The 20,961-nt window shown below is 51.1% G+C and overlaps 8 protein-coding genes across 8 annotated transcripts; 5 read left to right on the top strand and 3 right to left on the bottom strand.

Annotated features, from left to right (window-relative positions):
- Nucleotides 1-2,381: 2,381 nt before the first annotated feature.
- On the bottom strand, nt 2,382-2,900 carry BO85DRAFT_148940 (uncharacterized protein). Its single transcript, XM_025654133.1, has one exon. The coding sequence runs from the start codon at nt 2,737-2,739 to the stop codon at nt 2,422-2,424; it is 318 nt and encodes a 105-aa protein (XP_025511906.1). The 5' UTR covers nt 2,740-2,900; the 3' UTR covers nt 2,382-2,421.
- BO85DRAFT_148941 (peptide MFS transporter) lies at nt 2,901-5,131 on the top strand. Its single transcript, XM_025654134.1, has 3 exons — nt 2,901-3,093; nt 3,239-3,573; nt 3,626-5,131. Exons 1-3 carry the CDS (start codon nt 3,062-3,064, stop codon nt 5,008-5,010), a joined length of 1,752 nt encoding a protein of 583 aa, XP_025511905.1. The 5' UTR covers nt 2,901-3,061; the 3' UTR covers nt 5,011-5,131.
- Nucleotides 5,132-8,563: 3,432 nt separating this feature from the next.
- BO85DRAFT_441906 (syntaxin) lies at nt 8,564-9,769 on the top strand (the record flags this gene model as incomplete). Its single annotated transcript, XM_025658819.1, has 5 exons — nt 8,564-8,569; nt 8,679-8,784; nt 8,851-9,317; nt 9,368-9,647; nt 9,702-9,769. The coding sequence occupies 5 exons, from the start codon at nt 8,564-8,566 to the stop codon at nt 9,767-9,769; spliced, it is 927 nt and encodes a 308-aa protein (XP_025511904.1).
- BO85DRAFT_148863 (uncharacterized protein) lies at nt 9,768-10,377 on the top strand. Its single transcript, XM_025654132.1, has 2 exons — nt 9,768-10,012; nt 10,183-10,377. Exons 1-2 carry the CDS (start codon nt 9,856-9,858, stop codon nt 10,272-10,274), a joined length of 249 nt encoding a protein of 82 aa, XP_025511903.1. The 5' UTR covers nt 9,768-9,855; the 3' UTR covers nt 10,275-10,377.
- On the bottom strand, nt 10,258-11,329 carry BO85DRAFT_148845 (BolA family protein). Its single transcript, XM_025654131.1, has 4 exons — nt 11,168-11,329; nt 10,895-11,115; nt 10,716-10,822; nt 10,258-10,657 (listed from the first exon to the last, which is right to left on the bottom strand). The coding sequence occupies exons 2-4, from the start codon at nt 11,006-11,008 to the stop codon at nt 10,480-10,482; spliced, it is 399 nt and encodes a 132-aa protein (XP_025511902.1). The 5' UTR covers nt 11,009-11,115; nt 11,168-11,329; the 3' UTR covers nt 10,258-10,479.
- Nucleotides 11,330-11,596: 267 nt separating this feature from the next.
- On the top strand, nt 11,597-13,742 carry BO85DRAFT_380511 (acyl-CoA synthetase; the record flags this gene model as incomplete). Its single annotated transcript, XM_025656388.1, has 5 exons — nt 11,597-11,972; nt 12,031-12,332; nt 12,381-13,297; nt 13,370-13,608; nt 13,702-13,742. The coding sequence occupies 5 exons, from the start codon at nt 11,597-11,599 to the stop codon at nt 13,740-13,742; spliced, it is 1,875 nt and encodes a 624-aa protein (XP_025511901.1).
- Nucleotides 13,743-15,658: 1,916 nt separating this feature from the next.
- Nucleotides 15,659-17,373, top strand: BO85DRAFT_462633 (cytochrome P450; the record flags this gene model as incomplete). Its single annotated transcript, XM_025661860.1, has 5 exons — nt 15,659-15,854; nt 15,903-16,753; nt 16,820-16,927; nt 16,983-17,149; nt 17,199-17,373. 5 exons carry the CDS (start codon nt 15,659-15,661, stop codon nt 17,371-17,373), a joined length of 1,497 nt encoding a protein of 498 aa, XP_025511900.1.
- Nucleotides 17,217-20,867, bottom strand: BO85DRAFT_452826 (exoribonuclease II). The gene is made up of 3 exons (XM_025660912.1): nt 20,659-20,867; nt 20,266-20,603; nt 17,217-20,203 (listed from the first exon to the last, which is right to left on the bottom strand). The coding sequence occupies exons 1-3, from the start codon at nt 20,830-20,832 to the stop codon at nt 17,581-17,583; spliced, it is 3,135 nt and encodes a 1,044-aa protein (XP_025511899.1). The 5' UTR covers nt 20,833-20,867; the 3' UTR covers nt 17,217-17,580.
- Nucleotides 20,868-20,961: the final 94 nt, after the last annotated feature.

Below are 20,961 nucleotides of genomic sequence, written 5' to 3'. Positions count from 1 at the left end.
AGAAACAGTCAAACCCTTTACCTAGAACCATGGATGATTTTTCCTGAGTCATTCGTAGGAGTTTGTCCGAAGCTTCCCGCCGCTCCCGGTGCCAGAGGCACATTTTTATTCTTACGCCAATCCGTAACCATGTAGTGCCGTGGTTCCGACTCCCCCTCTCATCATGCTTTTATCCATCCATTCATCTACGGACGATGTTCATGACGGTTTTGAGGCCATGTCTGAGTACGCGTCTCAAGTTGAGACTCAGCTGCTCGGTGACCGGCCTCAATAAGGTAGCTTCTGTCCGTAGCGCACTAGCCAATATGGGTGGAAAGTGGAGTCAAACCCTGCAGCTCACTGGTCAGAGCTTCAGTTATACCCATTTTGTCGTCCCATTCATTATACCTGGGATATGGCTTCGGTTCGAGTCCGAGCCGGGGTCATCCTGCTTCTCCCCGGCTAATAAGCCATGCTAATAAGCCATGTGGCCTTTATTTGCTACTAGGATACTCCTTCCCTTTTATCATAAGCCTTCTCTTCTGCCTCTCTCTATCCTAAATAGATAGATGTACGAAGTGTATAGCTGAATGCGCTGCGGCGCCCTGCTCAGCCGTTGCAGCCTCAAGGTACTCTCCACCTGCGACGGGATAACACCGAGATATCCCCGCTATATTTAGCGTTTGGACGCTATTCCCTTCAGTGAGATGCTTCCAAGTATGCATGACTCTGTTATAGTTCCTTAGTAAACGAAAAGACGGTGTTGACTCACAGTCTCGTGTTTCGCACCGATGTGTGGAGTTGTGGAGCAGGACAAGAATGATCGCCTACTTTAAGAGCAATAAAGCGTTGTTTGATGCCCAATAGGCTGCCGTAGACAGCATCTCAAACACTCTGATTGAAGAGCCTCGAATCCAGATGGCTTGGCTCCCGGCTGAGGTGTTGCGGCATCGGGGGTTGCTAGACTGTAAATTGGAATGACTCCCAAGGTCTGTCAAGTAAGATCCGAAGGACCTCTTGGACAGAAGATCCCCTCACACTTTACTATGAGTCAAAGGCATATTGAAGATCGCTATGGTCGCGTATTCCTCCTGCCATTTCTTCTCAAGCCAAGCCCGTGTAGGCGACCAGCCGCGTGCGGAGAATGATTGTCTTGGAGCCGAACTGCACTGCTGCAGGTGCTCTTAGTGTCGAGTCATTGGACCCAAGTCGGTGACGGATCTTGACATATATTAAGATCGCCTTTCGCTTCGCCAGCCTGAATGCAATGCATCCAATTGCCGGCTCCAACTTCGAGATTGATAAGCACGTCATCCAGACTAAGCTTAATTGTGACAACAGGTCGGACGGAGATCGGAGTCATTGGAGTCTAGTGCGTGGTATTGGCCAGATAAGAAGATGCTGCAAGGGCAATCACAGCAGGTTCGGAGATATCGTTGGCTGTCCATCGGTCAATATAGGCGGAAAAGGTCAAAGCCAGCGGATGACGAATCAGTGATTGTTGGGAGGGCGAAGTCGGACTTCGGAGGGGTTTAAGATACTTAACCTGAACGGGTCGCGCTCCTTCCGCGCTCTGCTGCCTGCTGCCTGCTTTTTTTCCTCCCCTTTCACCAGACACAAGTGATGTTGTTCACTTACTTTTAACAGCAGAGAGTTGAAGTACTCTGGGAAGTGCATTAGAAATCCAACCCCAGAGATTGCCTGATGGCCACTACTCCATACGATAGCCCGGATGATCAGTCCAGGCAACTCCGCCTCTGAACTATTCTGGGCGGCTTGAGCCGGTCGGCTATGAACTCCACCCCCAATTAGGAATGTCTCGAGAGTCTGTCTCTACTGTCGCGCCGTGAGCACCAGCAGTCGCATCAGAGGTCATTGCGACCATGCTCATAGCTACATCCTGGACTGCACGTCTCAATGGATGTCTAATGAACTAACCCCCCCAGGTTACAGTCATGATTCCATCCTTTCCACCCGTCATGATCGAATAGCACAATTGCCTCAATTGCCTCACTTGCCACGTTCTTCCACCGGACATCCGACAGGAATTGAGGGAGATAAGCACAGCTGTGGCCAAGACACGCTACATCCTACGGTTATCAGGGAAGGACAATGGACTGATGGGTCCCAATCTACTTGCGCTCCATACAGATCATGCATCGAGTCAACCACGGCGCGGGGAAGCCCGACGTTGCAACCATCTGCTGCTGATCGTCTGTCGCATGAGCGGGGGAAATTGCACACAATGAGCCGACCATGCGTGCCCCCTTTGCGCCCTGCGAGAACATCGACGGAGGAAGAGTCGTACTCCGCCGGACTACGAATGAGACACGCCAGACTTATCTGCATGTTAGCAGCTTAATGATTTATGTTACCTAACATGTTCCGCATCTGGTGGTCCTACCGACGGCACGAACGATTTAGTCCTGGTCCTGCTTGGCGTCAGACAAAACGGTGGAAATTTTGCTGCGGCGGCCATTCCGCATGCCAATTGATCTGGGAAGGCTTGCATACAAGGCAAGGGATTTCGCTTATTGACGGATCTTTGAGGATTGAAGCATTCTGTCGATCACCACGATTAAACACGAACCGGGACGAGGAGACGCAGAAAATAGGGGAAAATATGGTGAGGGGAAGCCACGAGGGAGTGGAAACTCTGGAAGGAATTCGGCCTCTCACCGGCAAACTCCGACTTCTTGGCGTCCCAAGATGTCGTCGGGCTCTGCGGGCGATGGGCCAATCACCGCCATCCTTCGCCATCTCGGCTGATGCTTAACGCTGCTTGTCAATTATTGTCATATCGATTGTTGCCTCCGGGCTCTGGGTTGCGCCCGGACTCTTTCCTCGGTTATAATGATTCAGATTCTCACTTGACCACAAACGGGCCCTGTCCTGGTGGCCATTGGTCCCAGGGTCAGGAACGGTCCCGCTTCGGCTACCTCTCTATATCTCCCACCACCAGGAGATATAAGGTGTGCGCCGTTTCCCTCGCGAGTATCTCGTGCTCTCATCTTTCCAGAGGAAAATCTGCGCTCAACTCCTCCCACTCGCCTTTGGGATTTTCCTGCCTGGTCCCGCAAAGATGTCTGGAGATCATGAGGCTGAGATCACTCAGTAAGTGTCCACTACCCTTTTGTGTTTGATTTTCACCCTTCCTGTGGCCTGGTCCATCTCCCGTGTCGGTGCCTCGTGAGTCACCATTCCGTCACAGCTCATTCGAAAATCGCTCCCCCTCATCCCATACTAATGGATATTCCAGGCCGCAACAACAGGGCCACGGCACCGAATCGATTGTGAACGAAAAGGCGGCATTCACGGAGGCTAGCGAAAAGGCCCTCGGTCCCACCCCCGACGGCGAAGAACCCAATGCTGAGGAAGTCGCTACCCTTCGCCATGTTGCGGAGCATCTGCCCATCTCCGCATGGCTGGTCGCCGTTGTCGAGCTGTGCGAGCGTTTCACCTACTACGGAATGTCTGGCATGTTCCAGAACTACGTTGATCGTCCCCTGGACGGAAGTGAGGGCCGCGGTGCCCTAGGCATGGGTCATCAAGGAGCCACTGGTCTCACCACTTTCTTCCAGTTCTGGTGTTATGGTTCGTCTACTACTGCATAAATACGTGGGATCGCTGGCTGACATCTGCCCAGTTACCCCCATCATCGGTGCCATCGTCGCTGATCAGTACCTCGGTAAATACAAGACCATCGTGGTCTTCTGTATCATCTACTTGGTCGGTCTGCTCATCTTGGTTTGCACGTCCATTCCGACCGCTCTTCACCACGGAGCCGGTGTTGGTGGCTTCATTGTGTCTATCCTGATCATCGGTCTGGGAACGGGTGGTATCAAGAGTAACGTTGCTCCTCTGATTGCCGACCAGTACAAGCGCAAGAAGATGGCCATGTCCACCACCAAGAAGGGTGAGCGGGTTGTCATTGACCCTTCCCTCACGATTCAGCGCATTTACATGATCTTCTACGGCTGTATCAACGTGGGATCGCTGTCTCTCTTGGCCACTCCTTACATGGAGAAGTACATTGGCTTCTGGTCTGGTTATCTGCTTTGCTTGTGCATGTTCGCCGTCGGTACCATGGTGCTCATCTTCGGCCGCAAGTACTACGTTGTGCGCCCTCCCCAGGGCTCCATTATCACCGACGCCTTCAAGGCTCTGTGGATCATGGTTGTCAACCGCAACATGGATGCCCCCAAGCCCAGCTGGCAGGCGGCCAACAATGGCACAAGAACCAACCTCCCCTGGGATGATCACTTCATCGACGAGCTCAAGCGTGCGTTGGTCGCTTGCCGTGTGTTCTGTTTCTACCCGATCTACTGGGTTGTTTACGGCCAATTCTCCAGCAACTTCGTCACCCAGGCCGGTCAGATGGAGGGTCACGGAATCCCGAACGACTTGATGCAGAACTTTGATCCGATCTCCATCATCGTCTTCATCCCCGTCCTGGAGACCCTTGTCTACCCCCTGCTGCGTCGCTTGCGCATTCGCTTCCGTCCGATCACCCGTATCTCCCTGGGTTTCGTTGTTGCCTCCTTGGCGATGATGTACGCGGCCATTGTCCAGCATCTCATTTACTCGGCTGGGCCCTGCTACGAGCACCCCGGATGTGCTGCTTCGGAGGTTGATGGGTCCACCACCGGCAACCACGTGCACATTGCCATTCAGACGCCTGCCTATGTGTTCATTGGTCTGTCTGAGATTTTCGCGTCGGTGTCTGGATTGGAGTATGCCTACACCAAGGCTCCTCCGTCGATGAAGTCCTTCGTGCAGTCCATGTACCTGCTCACCAACGCTTTTGGTTCCGCTCTGGCCGAGGCACTGACCCCTGCTGCCTATGACCCGGCCATCATGTGGATGTTCGTGGGTCTGGCTTGCGCCTCGTTCGTTGCCGGTATCATCTTCTGGCTGGTGTACCACCACCTCAACGACCAGGAAGACCAGCTCAATGCGCTCGACGCTGATGACCCGGATGCTCCTGCCGCGCCCCCGGCCTATGAGGAGAAGAAGGAGCAAGAGCACTGAAAAGCGCTCACTCCGCTCGATACCCTCTATTTCTTCTAATGTACTATAATATTTTTGACCCGCAGTTCTCGTGTATACGCGCTGAACGTGATATATGCGAAGTCGCGCAGGCCCGCGTAAGAGCACCTGCAGAGCAGATGAGAATGAGAAAGGGGCGGGTGTACATACGATGTACGGATTATGCATATTTTTTTTCCCCCTCGTTAATTTAGTTAGTATCATGATTAGCATAGCAATATAATTTATGGCGTTGCCTGGCTGAATTTGTGGTTTCCTAATTGCCTACTCCGTACCCGAATCAATGGCTCCTCACCAACGGAAGTCATCCGTCCGCCAGTGAAGCAGACCCTGCAGGCAGTGGTAGTGCCCACTGCCCACTGCCCACATAGCAAAACTGTAAAAAGCCGACCCGTGCCTGAAATTATTCTCGAACAACCCACCCAATTACCACACCAAATTAGACTACTTTTACTTACTCGGATAAGTGGAACTTTCTTATCTTAGCCTCGTATTCTCGTAGACCAGTTGCCGTGAATAATGGGGGTTAGGTAAGTAATTGTAGTAATTGATCGGATACCAGCCGAGAGAAATTATACTTCGCATAGTGAGTAATAAGGATTCATTGTAAGCATAAGTATGTATGTAACTGTTCATGATGGTGGTTATTATCATCCAATATTATTCAAGGTGTATATATATTTATTTCCACATAATAATTATAACAATAGTTATTATTAACTATATGAAGGTGCTGGTATGACTCGTTTAAAGTTTCCTATCCGGACGACGGAATAGAGCGGAAAGAGCGGAAGAGGAAATGGGATGGAAGGGAATAAATCTGGTTCTAGAATACGTTGTGCGTAGGCAGGCCATTGGCAATTTGGATTTTACTTTATGGGGGAGAGATTTTCGGATGTCTGGTGGGTGGGCAAACTGCACTGCAAATTGTTGTGTGTGCTGGTAGGTAGACTAGGTAGAGTAGCTATGGTTGGACCCTTACTGCAGTTCCATGGATTTGGGGTATTGGGTTCTGTGGATGGGGGAGGATTTTGAAGGATTCTAGACCGTAAGTTGGCTGGGTTTGCTGGGTTTGCTGGGTCTGTGGTTCGGGGTGGGTGGTTGTGGTAATGATTGCGCTTGTGGGTGATGTAAATCGATTACTGTGTACTCCGTCTAGTGTTCAATGATGGCTTTATAGAAATTGTCTGTATGCTGTGTGATTTGTTCTTCGTTTCGGGTAGTATTGTAGGTCTGGTGGTGGTCACAGTACTGGCTACTTTTAGGGTCGTTGAGTGGTGATGAAGGGTCAGTTGGCTTCATTCAAAACAGGACTGACTTTGTAGAGTTAGCAGAGAGACATTCGACTTTATGTCATTTAGACCCTTTTTTAATGTCACAGTATATGTCTGCTTGTTCTAGGTGCTTTCATGTAGGTACCAAATGCTAATTAGATATATGTTCAACATCCCTTGCTGTGACATTATAAATTTAAGGTTCATCGCATGAACCCACCTATTGATTCCTTCAAAGTTGATTAAGCATTGGACCACGCGACACTATGCTAGGGATAGATTTGGAGTAACGTGAGAGTTCACTGCCTCACTGCCTGGGAGCATGTGACCTCTTGACTGAGTGGAAAGACGGCTGCCTGAGGTTTAATGACTAGCCCCGACCGAGGGATTGAATTGAATGGGGCAGTGTCTTGTCCACCCACTTGAGGCTCAGCTTAAGCTAAACTACTCTGATATGTGGCGGTGGGCACATTGCCATTTAGACACCGACATTTCCTTCCTAGAAGCATGATTCGAAGAATGGATGCATGCACCTGCACCGCGAATGGAGTTCGGTGTTGCTAAAATTACGCTCGCTTGTGGGTTAGACAGGCACACGCTGGCCAAGCTAGAGCGCGGCTGTGGAGCTGCTGTGGAAATTCTATTGTGCTGCGCTGAGCTGAGATGAGCTGCTTACGCTGTTATTATTGTGTTGCAGTGCTCAGCAACGGTATTGTGTGAAATTGCCATTGCCCGAAAATGTTAGGAACAATATGCATGATGGCATGAGAGTAAATGAGATGAAATTTGAGGCATGGTTCTGCCGTTGCTGAAATTGTAGAGTGGGGAAACGGCGTCAGGGGAAATTGAGCTAACATATTGTAGTCAAAAGCTTTATTACTTCTGATTCATTGCGAGTTTGATCGTTGGCTATTTCGTTGCCAGCGGTTAACAGTGTATGGGGTAGATTGGGCGCGTAGTCATGAAAAGCTGGGTGGCAGGTGGGGAGACCGTTGAAGCTCAACCCTGCCAGGGCCCAGATCATGGTTTCCAGATCACATCCAATGGAGTAGGTACATACCAGTGACGTGCAGGTTGCCGCTCCACGGCTTCAGGAACGTAATGAGGTAGCTCGTGCCGGTGTTCAAGGCTCAATGGTAGGTCGTATTTGGGGACAAAATTGAATACGCACACAGTTGCGAGTGTTGGATGAGCAGCACAGAGTGGATAGCTTTCTAAGACATAGTGAGATAGTTGCGATTAGTCCCTTTGTTCTGTCTTGGGATCTTCTTTCTTAAATCTTAGCTTCACAATCAAACTTGGCAATAAAAAGCAAAGATTGCCGCAAGTAAGGGTGTGATTCTGTCAGGGCCATTCCTGATTTCCGGCGTAGAGACCCGTCTGATGAAGAAAGTACTGGGTATAGCATCAAATGCACCCCGACGATCAGCAACACTTTATCTATCTCGATCACTCAAGGCATCATTTCGAGCCTTCAGCCCAGCATCGCGATTCCACTTCTTGGACCCGACCGAGCTGTTTCAGAGGGCATAGACGGTGAATGTTTTGATTATCATCATCGTGGGAAAAAGGGGACTCGAGGATCGCCGGCCGGTCTGTGCTCGAGCTAGACGCCCCCTACTAATAATATCGAGAAAAAGCCATCAGTGCTAGGTTTCACCCCTGATTGACCAGAGCAGCGAGAAGAGAGAAAACAGCTTCACTTTCCTCTTTCTTTCTTGATTCCCTTCCCACCCCCAGTCGTTCCTTACTTTCCCCTCCCTTCTTCTGGAAGTTCAAGAAGAGTTGTTGCGTTGAGTGACATATTTGCCATCTGCGGGCCAGAGCCAGTCAACCGTCGAGGGCTTCCCTTTGGATTTGCAGCCGCCAGTGGCTCAGCCGCCTTGTCTCACCCGTCACTCTTTCGTCCTTCCCCCATTCTTTCTTTCTCACCTCATTCTCTCAACTGCTGCTTTTTTTTCTCTGCCTGCCTGCCTGCTACCTCTTCGTTTCCTTCTTATCCCCTCCTCCACCTTTTACCGTTTCACCTATATTTGCAGTCCCCGACTCTATTTACCCACGAAACTCTTAATCCTCCCTTTCTGCGGTAGTCGCAATTCATCGCCGTTCTCGTTTCCCGTACAACCCCGAAGCTACGTCCACCTGTCGGATTTACTCGCTGCGACCAGTGACCCACGCTGCATCACGACCTCTGTGTCTGAATTGACGGCTGTACGGACAATTCGATTTGAAAGTCTCAGAACTACAATAATTAAATCACCATGAGTGTATGTCGAACACCCAGAAACGTCATCATCCTGACCCTTGCCGTTACCCCACCCCTTATTACCCACCACTTGCGCATCGTCAAACAGTCTGCTAACTCGTCGATTCAAGTACGGTGAAAACCAAGGTGGCTACGGCCAGTACAACCCCTATGGCCAGCAAGATGCCAACCCCTACAGCGACGCCAATGCCATGGAGCAGGGCAACGGTAGCTATGGTAAGCGCATCACCTTCAGCCTGTCTGTCTGACCCGACCATGGCCTAACCCGCGATCGCACATCAGAAATGGGCTCTTACAACCAGCCGGCCGACGCGACGACGCTGCTGAACAAGTGCAGAGAGATCAACGACGGTATTGCCGATCTCCGCGCCAAGCGCGAGGGCCAGCTGGCCGCCGCTCAGAACGCTTTGCTCGACTCGAGTACCGGAAAGGAGGACCAGGTCGCTCGCCAGACTCTGGACTACATCGAGGATGAAGTGAACAACGGATTCCGTTACCTCCGCGATCTTCTGAAGAAGGTCAAGGAGACCCCCGGCTCCGGTGACAGCCGTGTGCAGACCCAGATCGACGTCACTAGCCGGAACCTCCGTCGCGAGATCGAACAGTACCAGAGATGCCAGTCCGACTTCCAGAAGCGCCTGAGGGAGCAGGTTCGCAGACGTTATGAGATCTCCAACCCCGAAGCTTCCCCCGAGGAGATCGAGCAGGGTGTAAACAATGTCTTGTTGGGCCAGGAGCAGAGCTTCCAGGTATGTTCTTTCGAGCGGGTTCAGCAAGTTCATGCTAACTTTCCGACTAGGTCACGGGTAGCCGGACTAGACAGGCCAATGACGCCAGGCAGGCTGCTTTGGAGCGATCGGCCGCCATTCGCAAGATCGAGCAGGATATGATGGAGCTTGGCCGCCTGTACCAGGAAGTGGCGGAGCTGGTCCACCAGCAGGAGCCTGCTGTGGAGCAGATCAACCAGGATGCAGACAATGTTGCGCAGAACGTTTCGAACGCGAACAACCAGATCACGGAAGCTATTGCCAGCGCTCGTCGGGCGAGAAAGTGGAAGTGGTATGCTCTGCTGGTCGTCAGTAAGTGTCCCGATGCGGTACCCGATTCATAGGCCAGGCTAACAGTATCTATAGTTCTCATCATCGCCATCGTCGTCGGTGTTGCCGTCGGTGTCACGGAAGCCAACAAGTCCTCGAAATAGAGCCCGTGAAATTCTATGGCATATGCAATATGCTATACTTGGCTTGATCTGATGACTCGACCTTGCGCTGATATAAATGCTTCGCCATGCCAATGCCCTTCATCTCTCCAGATACCCTCCGAGGTATTAACCTTGTCCTGCTTCTGTTCGCTTTCCGTTCAAGTTTACGCAAGGCTGTAACGACCTCTTATCGTTTGTGTACCTTGTTCTCGTCCGATGCTCTACGTCTTGTCTACGCTTACGGTAAGCCGAGCCAGTCGAGGATCGTTCGCTTGCTGTGATTCTTCCGTTGTTATACCACTTTGTCGTTTTGCCTTGTCTTGGTTGAAAAGCACCCACCTGCTGAATCGTCTCCTATGTCTGCTTGATCGCTCGTCGCTGTTTGTCTGTATCCACTGATCGGTCGTGTATAGTTTCTGCGTCTTGGGGCGTATGCGGCCTGATGAATTACTGTCGCTGCACGTTGGCTAGGATGCGCTTGATGCTATCGCAGTGTATATATTAGAGTCTCTTCGTTGCCCCTACCTTTGGCGCTAGAACATGTAATAATCCGACTACCTTAATAATAATAATATCCCTTGATGTATGTACGAACTGTATGCAGAACGCACTCGATCGACCGTATAATGCATTTATTCATGGGTATCGCAGATCAAGTCAAATGAAAGAACATCAACCTTTCCTGTATCAAGTATATGCTGTATGTTGTATCAAGCCTTCGCCGCCTTCCTCTCTTCCTCCCTTTGCTCCTCCTCCGGCGTCTTTGTCCGCAGCTGCAGCGCATGGATGCCACCCTCGCGACTCATCTCCTCCTTCAACAAACCATAGACCATACGATGGCGCGCAGGCTGGGGCTTCGACTGGAACGAGGGAGAGGTAATCGTCACACTAGACAAATATAAGTCAGACCAACACGTATCACGAGAAGATGGGTGTATTGACGAACTGGAAATGGGTCTCTTTCGAAGTCGATCCGCGCATGGCGTTATGATGTGCGTGCAGATGCGAATCATTGCGGATGACGAGGGTGGAGGGGGTGAAAGCGGTTGTAAGCTTTGAGCATTATTAGTTAGTATGAGAATGTATTATCTGATAGCATTATATGTAAGAGGGCATTGGACATACCTTCTCCCGAATGAGATCTTCGACGGGAGTTGCGGAGGTAGAAGCCATTCTGGTAGCAGTAAGGGAGAAGACGCGGCGGGGGAGGAAGCCGGAGAGGGAGGCGCGGGGGAGCATTGAGGGGGAAGCGGTAGTCCCGGTGGAAGATAAGGCGGGGAGGAGAGATATAATGCTGGGTAGTAGTAATTATTGAGATACGGAGGGGGTTTCGGGGTTTCTTGATGCTGAGCGATGAGAATCGGGAGACCGCAATTGGCCACGGAGTGGGCGGGTTACTGTTTTGGGAATGGTGCGGAGGTCGGGGGTTGTCCGTTGCTTCGTCACATTTAGATGCCTTTCAATACTCAATCATCACCCTGGCAGGCGTGTTATTCTTTCTTCCGGAAAGACAAGCATCGGCCAATCTGACTGGTTCCATGCAAAGCTATCACCATCCTTCCTAACCTTAACATGCTGCTTTCAATGCATCTCCAACCACCGATAGCCGGAGCAAAGCAAGTGCCGTTGCCGAGACCGCAAAGCTCCGATGCGCTTCCTCCCCAAATGACATCAGTTCCGTCGCGCAATCCGCCTTTATCTTTTGCCTTGGGTATCGATCAATCCATTGATTGACGTGGTTTACCTGCGCAACGGGGCAATTATAACCTCGAGATATCCTGACGGCTGCTGGGTCATGCCATACGGTTCCCACGCATCTCTTCAGTCATGTCCGGACGCACCTTGATGCCGCTCCTCTCCCGGGGCTCGATTGCTTCTCCGTCTCGTCAACATTCGCTCCACACCCTTCTAGCGTGGAGATGTGGTGCTCCTGCGAGTAGCTCCCGGTCTTTAGTGACACCTCTCGTTCGTCGATCGATCTCCTCCCTGCCGAATCTACCGCTCTTCCGCGCCCTCCAGGACCACGATCACTCAAACCTGGCGGTGGTTCATAGCGCGTCTGCTCGATCGTTCACATACGGGAATCTGGTTGCGGACGTGCTGCAAGCTAAAGACCGGCTGCTCCACTCTGCTGGGGGTGGAAAAGATGGCTTGTCTGGCGAGAGGGTCGCGTTTCTGGCTGAGAATAGCTACGACTACGTAGGTACTGTGACCATCTCATGTATAATGTTAATGGGATACTCGCTGACAAACTGTACTAGTGACGTTGCTCTCCATCCTCGCCAGCGATGCCATTGCCCTTCCGCTGTCTCCCGCCTTCCCCGTGGGCGAATTGAAGTATATCATGGATAACTCGCAGGCCAAGGTGCTGCTTGCAACGGAGAAGTACGCAGCGAAGGCCCAAGAACTCGTCAAGGCAGGACTAGACCGGGAGCCTATCTTGGATGTCAAGGAGAAGATCAAAGTGGGCGCAAACAACACGGGTTCAGTGTCATTGGAGGACATCGGAGTGGAATCGCGCGGTGGAATGATGCTCTACACATCCGGCACCACCAACAGACCCGTATGACCCTCCACACCTTCACAAATCTACAGGACTAACAACCCCCAGAAAGGCGTCCTCATCCCCCAATCCGCCCTAACAGCCCAAGCGGCCTCCCTCCTCCAAGCCTGGAACTACACCCCGCAAGACCGGCTCCTCCACCTCCTCCCCCTACACCACATCCACGGCACCGTCAACGCCATCGTGACGCCCATCCTGGCCGGCTCCTCCATCGAATTCATGTTCCCCTTCAACACCGATGCCGTCTGGACGCGCCTCGCCGCCCCATTCCTCCCCCAAACCTCATCCACACGCAGCAAAATCACCTTCCTCACAGCCGTGCCCACAATCTACAACCGCCTCCTAACCTCGTTCCCCAACCTCCCCACACCCACCCAAGAAGCCGCCCGACAGGCCATCTCCCCAGAGAACCTCCGCCTCAACATCTCCGGCTCCGCCGCCCTCCCCACCCCGACAAAAAAGGCCTGGTCCGACCTCAGCAACGGCAACGTCCTCCTCGAACGCTACGGCATGACGGAAGTCGGCATGGCCATCAGCTGCGGGCTCGACTTCACCGATCGCGTCGACGGCAGCGTCGGCTGGCCCCTACCCTCGGTAGAAGCCCGTCTCGTCGACACCGACACAAACGAAGTCATCAACCCGGGCGAAGAGCTCGACCCCACCACGGGTCGTGAACGCGAAGGCGAGATCCAGCTCCGCGGCCCCACCATCTTCAAAGAATACTGGGCGAACGACAAAGCCACGCAAGAATCCTTCGTCGCCGACGAAACAGACCCCAAAAGACCGTGGTTCAAAACCGGCGACGTCGCCGTCCGCAGACCCGTCCCCACCGCCGGCCACGGCACAAGCGGCGAATGGGCCCAAGGCCCAATGTACTTCATCCAGGGTCGTCGAAGCGTAGATATTATCAAGACGGGCGGAGAGAAGGTGAGTGCGTTGGAAGTCGAAAGGGAGTTGCTTTCGCTGTGAGTGCCCCTATCCCCATCCCCCCTAATACTCTTAACAACCATCAATTGATGTGATGGTAATCTCTGAAGTCCCCAAATCGCCGAAGCCGCCGTCGTAGGCCTCCCCTCGGAACAATGGGGCCAAAAGGTCGCCGCGATCGTGGTCCTCAGGCCCGAATATAGAAGTAAAGGAGGTGGGAAGAATGGTGATAAGCCCTGGGGTGCGTTGGATATGCGCAGGGCGTTGAAGGATCGCTTGGCCGGGTATAAGATGCCGCAGGAGATGAAGGTCCTGGAGGGGGTGATTCCTAGGAATGCGATGGGGAAGGGTGAGTTTTTCCTTCTTCCTTTTTTTCTTTTTTTTTTCTTTTCTTTTTCTTTCTTCAAGTTGGGGATGATTTTACTGACTGTGTGGGATCTAGTTAATAAGAAGACGCTGGTTAAGGAGGTTTTTGGGGTTTAGGTGTGGTATGTATGGTATGGGATAGATAGTATAGTAATGGAGTACATAGGGAGAAGGACTGTGTGTATGATAGGGTACTGGATATAGATGGATGAGAATGTATTAATTACTGGGAGGATAGTATGTATGGCTGAGGCCATTTCTCTGCTCATTGAGAGTGTATACGTAGACGCCCGCGTATAGCAGCAGGGATGCATGCTGAGTCCAGTCTACATGATGTGTATATTGCTTGATGTCAAGTTAATCCTTTATCTAATTACTATTGTTTACTAGGGGATACTCCAGATATTACTTGACAATTGACATGAATGTAGCAGTTGCAAAAATGAGGGAATTTAAAGCCAATCATCCATCTTCATGTAGATTGTTTGAAGTAATCCCCTGTAACTTAGATACCTCTCTATATGTGAAGTCCATGTAGAAAAAAATCGGTGAGCATACTATAGAGCCGTACTGGCAACATCTCAGCCTAACGTGGCATCTTTGTCCGAGTACAAACCAAGTAGGGTAAATTCCTGCGAGATTTCTTGCTAATCTTCTGAACTCATAGCAAACATCTTCATCACCAGTTGTTTGTACTCTCCACCGCTACTTACTGTTTACTAACCCTAGTTAGACCATAGCCACTCGGAAATCCCGACCATATCAACGGTGGCGGAATGGGCCGCCTGTTGGTGTGATTGCTGCAGGTATCCTGCATGAGACAATCTTCCCTTTTCCCTCAGTGACCGTCTCTTAAGGTGAGCCATGATATGATTGACTTGGGTCGTTGAGAGAAGAATTCTATAGCATAGTATGCTCTTTGCATAGAATGTACCGTCCACCATATGGAATACTGCAAGGCTTCGCTTCTTACTAATTCTCAACAGGCCTATGTGGATATCGGAGAATATGGCATACGTATGTGCGTCATAACATATTCCCGTGCATGTGGCTTATGTCACTAGTACTGATCCTGCTCGTAAATCATGCAGTCCTGAAGCAAACCTGCGTCGGATGTCCTGGACAGTATTCGGAGAATATGCGGTGGCGGCTACAGCGGATGTCCGCTACAATCAGGTCGGACGCAGGCCGAAACCCTAGAGTAATTGCAAATCTGATATTGGAGCGGTTTATAACACAGTTCCTGCATTCATATGGTCAGTTAGCTGCATAACCGTAACCTGTTGAGATCGGCCGGAAGATGGGCTGACACGCTGGATATAATCTTGCCGGTCCAGATCCAATGACACCGGTGCACAACTAGGCTGAAAGCTTATAGTCCTGGATGAAAGGTATTAATATAGCATGCCCCTCTTACAACAAAGCCTTTGTGTCAGTCAGACTATCAAAGTCTTAATCACAATTATGATCAGCTTACGAGGACTCACCTAGGCCCTAGCACAGCTGCAAGCCAGATGTCTGTTCGCTCAGCCACTTTCTGCTCAGTAGCACCCGAACATAGCAACGTATTCTCGACAAGTGGGTTACTCGAAATTGGGATCGTCGACGACTATTTGCTATTTCTGGTGACACTATTCCGACCCTGGTGATTTTCTGGCGCTAATTCGGTGTATCCAGATCCTCATTCGAGACTTGTGTTTAACCGGGATATAACGTAGCTAGTTTAGCCGCAGACTTTCAATGGAAGCAGAAAGCCACACGATAGGTACCTTCTGGACAACCGCCTATCGTAAACATGAGTCAGGTCTGGCTGAATGCGCCGAACTCCAACGAGTCAATGCAGTGGACGGACTTTCGTCCCAACTTGAAGGTCTGACGATGAGAGCCTTGACGTTGCTCGTCAAGGGGATTCGCAAGATGTGCATGCCTTCTGAGCAGGGACTGTTACTATATATGGGTAGCTGGCATCACTCCAAGCTACACCGATAAGAGGCAAGTTTCGATGAAAAATAAAGATAAACTGACGGTTTCTCATGATGTACACCCTTCTACCACTCTTGGTTGTCTTTTGTGTCTCTGCGAGAGCAATCTACCGTATCTACTTTCACCCCCTTAGCAAAATCCCAGGGCCCAAACTAGCAGCTGCCACTCACCTGCATGAATTCTACCACGATGTTATTCGTGGTGGAAAATTCATATGGGAAATCGAGAAGATACATAGAGCATACGGTATTCTACCGGACCACTGTTAATGCACCATACTGACAATAATTGAAGGCCCAATCGTGCGAATAAACCCGCGAGAAGTCCATATTGCTGACCCATCTATGTATGACGAGATCTATGCTGGGTGTAGCCGGAAACGTGAGAAGGATCCACGCATGGTATCATCATATGCATCATCATATGCGGCGCTAGCAACTGTCGATCATGATCTTCACCGTGCTCGTCGAGTTCCGCTGAATCCGTTCTTCTCGAAGAAGGCTGTACTTGAGCTCTCAGGTGTCGTTCAAGAGAAGGTGTCCCTTCTAGCATGGCACCTGGAACGGGTATATGCCGAGCAAGCGGTGTTCGCGTTAAGTACAGCCTTCACTGCACTTACGGGAGACATCATCACACACTATCTTTATGGCAAAGACAATGGGTATCTGAGAGAAAAGGACCTGGTGAAAAGAAACATTGTATGGGACATCTTGGCCAAGGGCACTAGTGCCTGCCATTTGTTCCGATTCTTCCCAATTATTCCAACCCTAACGAAAGCTTTGCCAATATGGCTCATGCGCCTTGTTCGTCCTGCATTGTCAAATGTATATGACATGCAGGAGCAGATTTCCCGTCAATCAGACGAGGCTTTAGCGCAGGAAGGCGCAAAACGAAGGACAATATATCATGCTCTGAGCGATCCTTCTGTACCTGCGAGCGAGCGGTCTGTAGCTCGCCTGCGCGATGAGAGCTTTATTGTCCTCCTCGGGGGTACAGAAAGCACGGCAGCGACATTGACGCTTGCGATGTATCATCTTCTGCGAAACAAAGACCTTTATATCAAACTCCGGCAAGAACTGCAGCAAGTCATGCCTAAGCCGACTAGTGAAGCCAATTGGGCACAGCTGGAGCGGCTGCCATACCTGGTATACAATCGAGACCAATGTACATACGAGCATTGACACCAAGCACTAACCTGTTGTGATGGGTAGACGGCCGTCATCAATGAAGCTCTCCGGCTTGGGGCAGCAGCTTTGAGACCAGCGCGAGTGGCACCAACAGAGACATTATACTATAAGGGATACGAGATTCCGCCTGGCGTAAGCATAACTGTTCGAACAGGAGGATAATGAACTGACACTGTTTTCTACGAAGACTCCGGTCAGCACAATCAGCTATTTTATCCACCGTAATCCCGCGATTTTCCCAGATCCTGAAAGCTTTGACCCCGAGCGATGGATCCAAGCTGCTGAAGGGGGGGACAACCTTACCAAATACCTAGTTCCTTTCACACGGGGCAGTAGAATCTGTATAGGCATGAAGTGAGTACAAATCCTTCACCATCAATAACACAAGCTAATTATCGATCAGCCTCGCCTATGCAGAATTGTACATGACGCTGGCGGCCATTGTGCGTCGCTTTGACCTAGAGCTATACGAGACGCGCCCTGAGGATATGGAATTTACGCGGGAAATGGTAGTACAGCGTCCGGAAAAAGGAGTCTGGACACTCAAGGTTCGAGTTGTGGAAACCAGCGAGGTATAACGAGGAGAGTTGTCACATGAGCTAGTTGCTCTTGTCTAGTATGTGGGATATCGACAACAAGTCTAGTTGCAAACTATGGTACATATAATATAAACACCAGACGCTTCGTATATTAACCAGAGATGAGAGCGTTTAAAATTGATGCTGTTACCGGAACTCCTACAACAACACCGATGACCAAAACTCGATATTCACTGTACAGATGCATCATTTCCATTCTCCAACCCGTTGAAACGGCTTAACGACCCGCGTTGCTTCCATGACCACAAGCGAGCGTGCCATGTCAACGGCAGTAATCTTAGCGTCCACAATACTGAGGATATCCAGGTCAGGTGCGTCTGACATCTCTTCGGGTATCAAGACCTGGCAGCGAACTCCCAGGGACGTGATAACAGCAGCGTATCCGTTTCCGTATGGCGTACCAGCCATGGAGGTGCTGCTGTATGGCCGCTGGATCAAGCACTCGAAAGTCTCGGGTAGTGGGCACTCGGAGAAGTAGAAGGCGCGGAACAGAAGCATGCATGCCCAGAATTGCTTCGAGGCTAGGTCACATTCCCGGATGCGGTTGCGCTTCCACCGGGACCGAGAAATATATTCATCAACGTATTCACGAGAGAAAGGCAGAGCAGGCTCATCCGTCTGGGCGTCCAGGCGGCGGCCATGCTCGTGTTCGAAGCGAAGCGCGGCCTCGATTTGATAATGAGCAAGGACGTCTGTGTACCGCCGCAGGGGACTGGTTGCTTTGACATAGGTGTCAAGTCCAAGAGGCGTATGATGGAGGGGACTGGATGAAGAGATACCCTTCGGAGCTGCCAATTGCAACCAAGCTTGCCCTCCGTATTGGGAGAGGTTCTCATTGGTTACTTTAGGGTATTCCGGATGATAGTACGTTCCGTCGTAGACAGAAGGGATGTTGCGTTCGGCCAGCCACTTTCCGGAGACCCAACAGGCCAGGTTCATTAGAGTCGAGATAAGGTTGCGCTTCGTCATATCAGGGACTTCGTGAGGATCAACTTGTTGTTGGGCCAGTTCTATGACAGGATCGCCCAGAACGTAACGCCCTTCCGTAACCTTCATATTGGAAGGATTCAAAGGCTCTGTCCCTGCAGTCATTGAAAGAGAGATGTCGGGAGATGAAGGCCATTCCATGGCGCCGTTTTTGCGTCGGTGTTCCCGGAACGCCAGCATCAACTGTCTCAGCGTACGGAAATTGGACTCATCCTTCTCATCTACTTCATCTTGTAACTCCTCACGCAAATTCCGCTTCGGCACTTCTCCCCCTACTCTCAAGGGCTCTAATTCCTTTTCGAAACTAGGTTCGAAAAGACTGCGTAGCTTGCCGTGTGTTATATAGATGACGTTCCTGGCCACTCCATTCGTGATGTCGGTATCAAGAACTTCGCCCTGCAAATTCATCTTCGCGCTGAAGGTGAGAGTTGGACGGCCTGGGGCCAAACTGAAGTGCTTCTGTGTGAGGGAGCTCGGGATCATAGGATATGTACGCTCTGGGGCATACATCGTCTGGAGGCGGGAAGCGGCGTACTGCATAACCTTGCCTTCAGAATCAAGGAATGCAGTAGGGTTGGCTACATGTACACGGACCCAGAATGTATCGTCTGATCCCGGAATGCGCTCGAGAGAAACACCGTCGTCGATCTCCTGAGCAGTGGCATCATCCACACAATAAACCGGTAGGTCGCCCCAGTCAGTACGCACATCTTTCATCTTATCAGGAAGCTCCTGTGAGTTGAGCTTTTCGCACTCTTTTTGGACTTCCTCCCACGCCGCATCCGAGCTGGGAGAAATGCCGTGGCCGGGAAGGGCCAGACCTTGGTCGAACAAGCGAATATTCTCCCACGGGTAGAAAACACCCAGTTCTTGTAGGAAAAGCGTTGCCGTCATGGGGTTCAGTTCCACAGCGCCATACATGCCTGTACTACGCATTATATGCGAACCGGCCGAGCGCATGGTCCCAGACGTCATTCTGCGCGGCGGAAGACACCATAGTTGTAAGTATTCGATGATCATAAGATCGGTGTCACTGAACTTTTCTGTAACCATTTCACGATAGACCATATGCTTACCATCCTGGTCCGGAGTGAATCGATGAGCACTTGGACCGACGCAAGCCATGGTAGTTGGCGCGCGCGCGGTTCGGCTACGCTTGATGAGACGCTGCGCCTTCTGGACGAATTTCTGTAGAGGATGGTCCTTCAAGTTGGGAAGCCCCTTACCATTTACATTTTGGTAAATGTGATCTTGGTGCTCGTGAGCCCACGTGGTGACCGTGTCCAGAACTCTAGCGATCCGTCTCGGTTTAACTAGGTAATGGTTGGCAAAAAGTGAACTCCGATCATACTCGATGAAGAAAGCATTGGCGTGAGCGACGCGATGGACGAGGAACAAGAGCACATCGTTCAGCTGATCTTTCTCAATATCAAGCGCCTTGCAGGTCAGCTCCTCCAACGTATATTCACGGTAATTTTCCTCATCGGCCACAATATCATGGATGCTGTCCAACCGGGCTGCATTTGCGCGGTACAGCTCCTGCGCGTCTTGGTCGAAGGTGTACATTTTCTTGAGAAGATCCGCACCAACATTTCTCGGGACTCCACCTTCGGTCACGGATTGGAACTCTGTCTTCATCTGAGCGGCGGCGCCAGGGACGTGCGGGAGCAGGGGCGCAACCATTTCTGGAGGCACAAACCCCTTGACGACATAGTCAAGATCCTTTGCAAAAGCGATCCGCCATTTTCCTCTGTCCGTATAGAATTGTTGCTGTTTGTGGATGGAGCGGATATAGATGGCAAATGTCAGGATACCGTCGACGCTGTTCCGCAAGAAGTTAGCGGCCATGATAATGCACAGCAGCACACATCAGGTTGCACTTACGCAGTCATCGCCACCAGATCCCCCGGCTCCAAGTATTGATTTAAGCCCTCTCCTTCGTCGGCCGAGTTTGTAAATTCCAAAGAATCATCTGCCGCTCGTAGAGCATCGCTTCCGGCATCGCGAGCTTCACGGTTGTCATTGAGCATGTTTCCTACCCAAGGTGCCGACGCGTCCAGTGAATTCGAAGTCCCTGGGCCTCGGACAGGGTCCAAGTCGTTGGAATGGGACTGTTGCCATTTTCGCAGATAGGTCCGGATGTCCTTGTGCTCGTCAAACTCGAGCTTGAGACGGAGGTTAAGCACCTCAGTTGACGAATTTAGTAGGTCTTGATCGAGATACTAAGGAGTATAATGGTAAGCCGCAAAACTCGACAATTTAGAAAAGGGTTCATACCTTTGAGCCTGCGCTGAAGCATCTCCGTGATACAATTTGCGAATAGTCTGAGAGATTGCTCCGGCGAAGGAGAGGTGGCGCGCGCGAGGCAGCTCCACAGAGTCTCGGCGTGAGCGCGTAATTCACACCAGCCGCCCTCTGGAATACTCTCGTCTTTGGGAGTAACAAAGGCATTCTGGACCACCCATCATACATGCCCACAACCTGGAGCTCAATTGCTTGATGGAGCAAGAGGCGTGGAAGCAGCTGCGGCGAATCTCCGCGGCTGTAAAATCTACATACTGCCGGCAGTTGCCACTTACC

Source organism: Aspergillus piperis (assembly GCF_003184755.1).
Source record: "Aspergillus piperis CBS 112811 unplaced genomic scaffold BO85scaffold_21, whole genome shotgun sequence".
Taxonomy (NCBI): Eukaryota; Fungi; Ascomycota; class Eurotiomycetes; order Eurotiales; family Aspergillaceae; genus Aspergillus; species Aspergillus piperis.
Note: the sequence above shows the minus strand (reverse complement) of the source record. Positions and strands in the feature narration are given on the sequence as shown.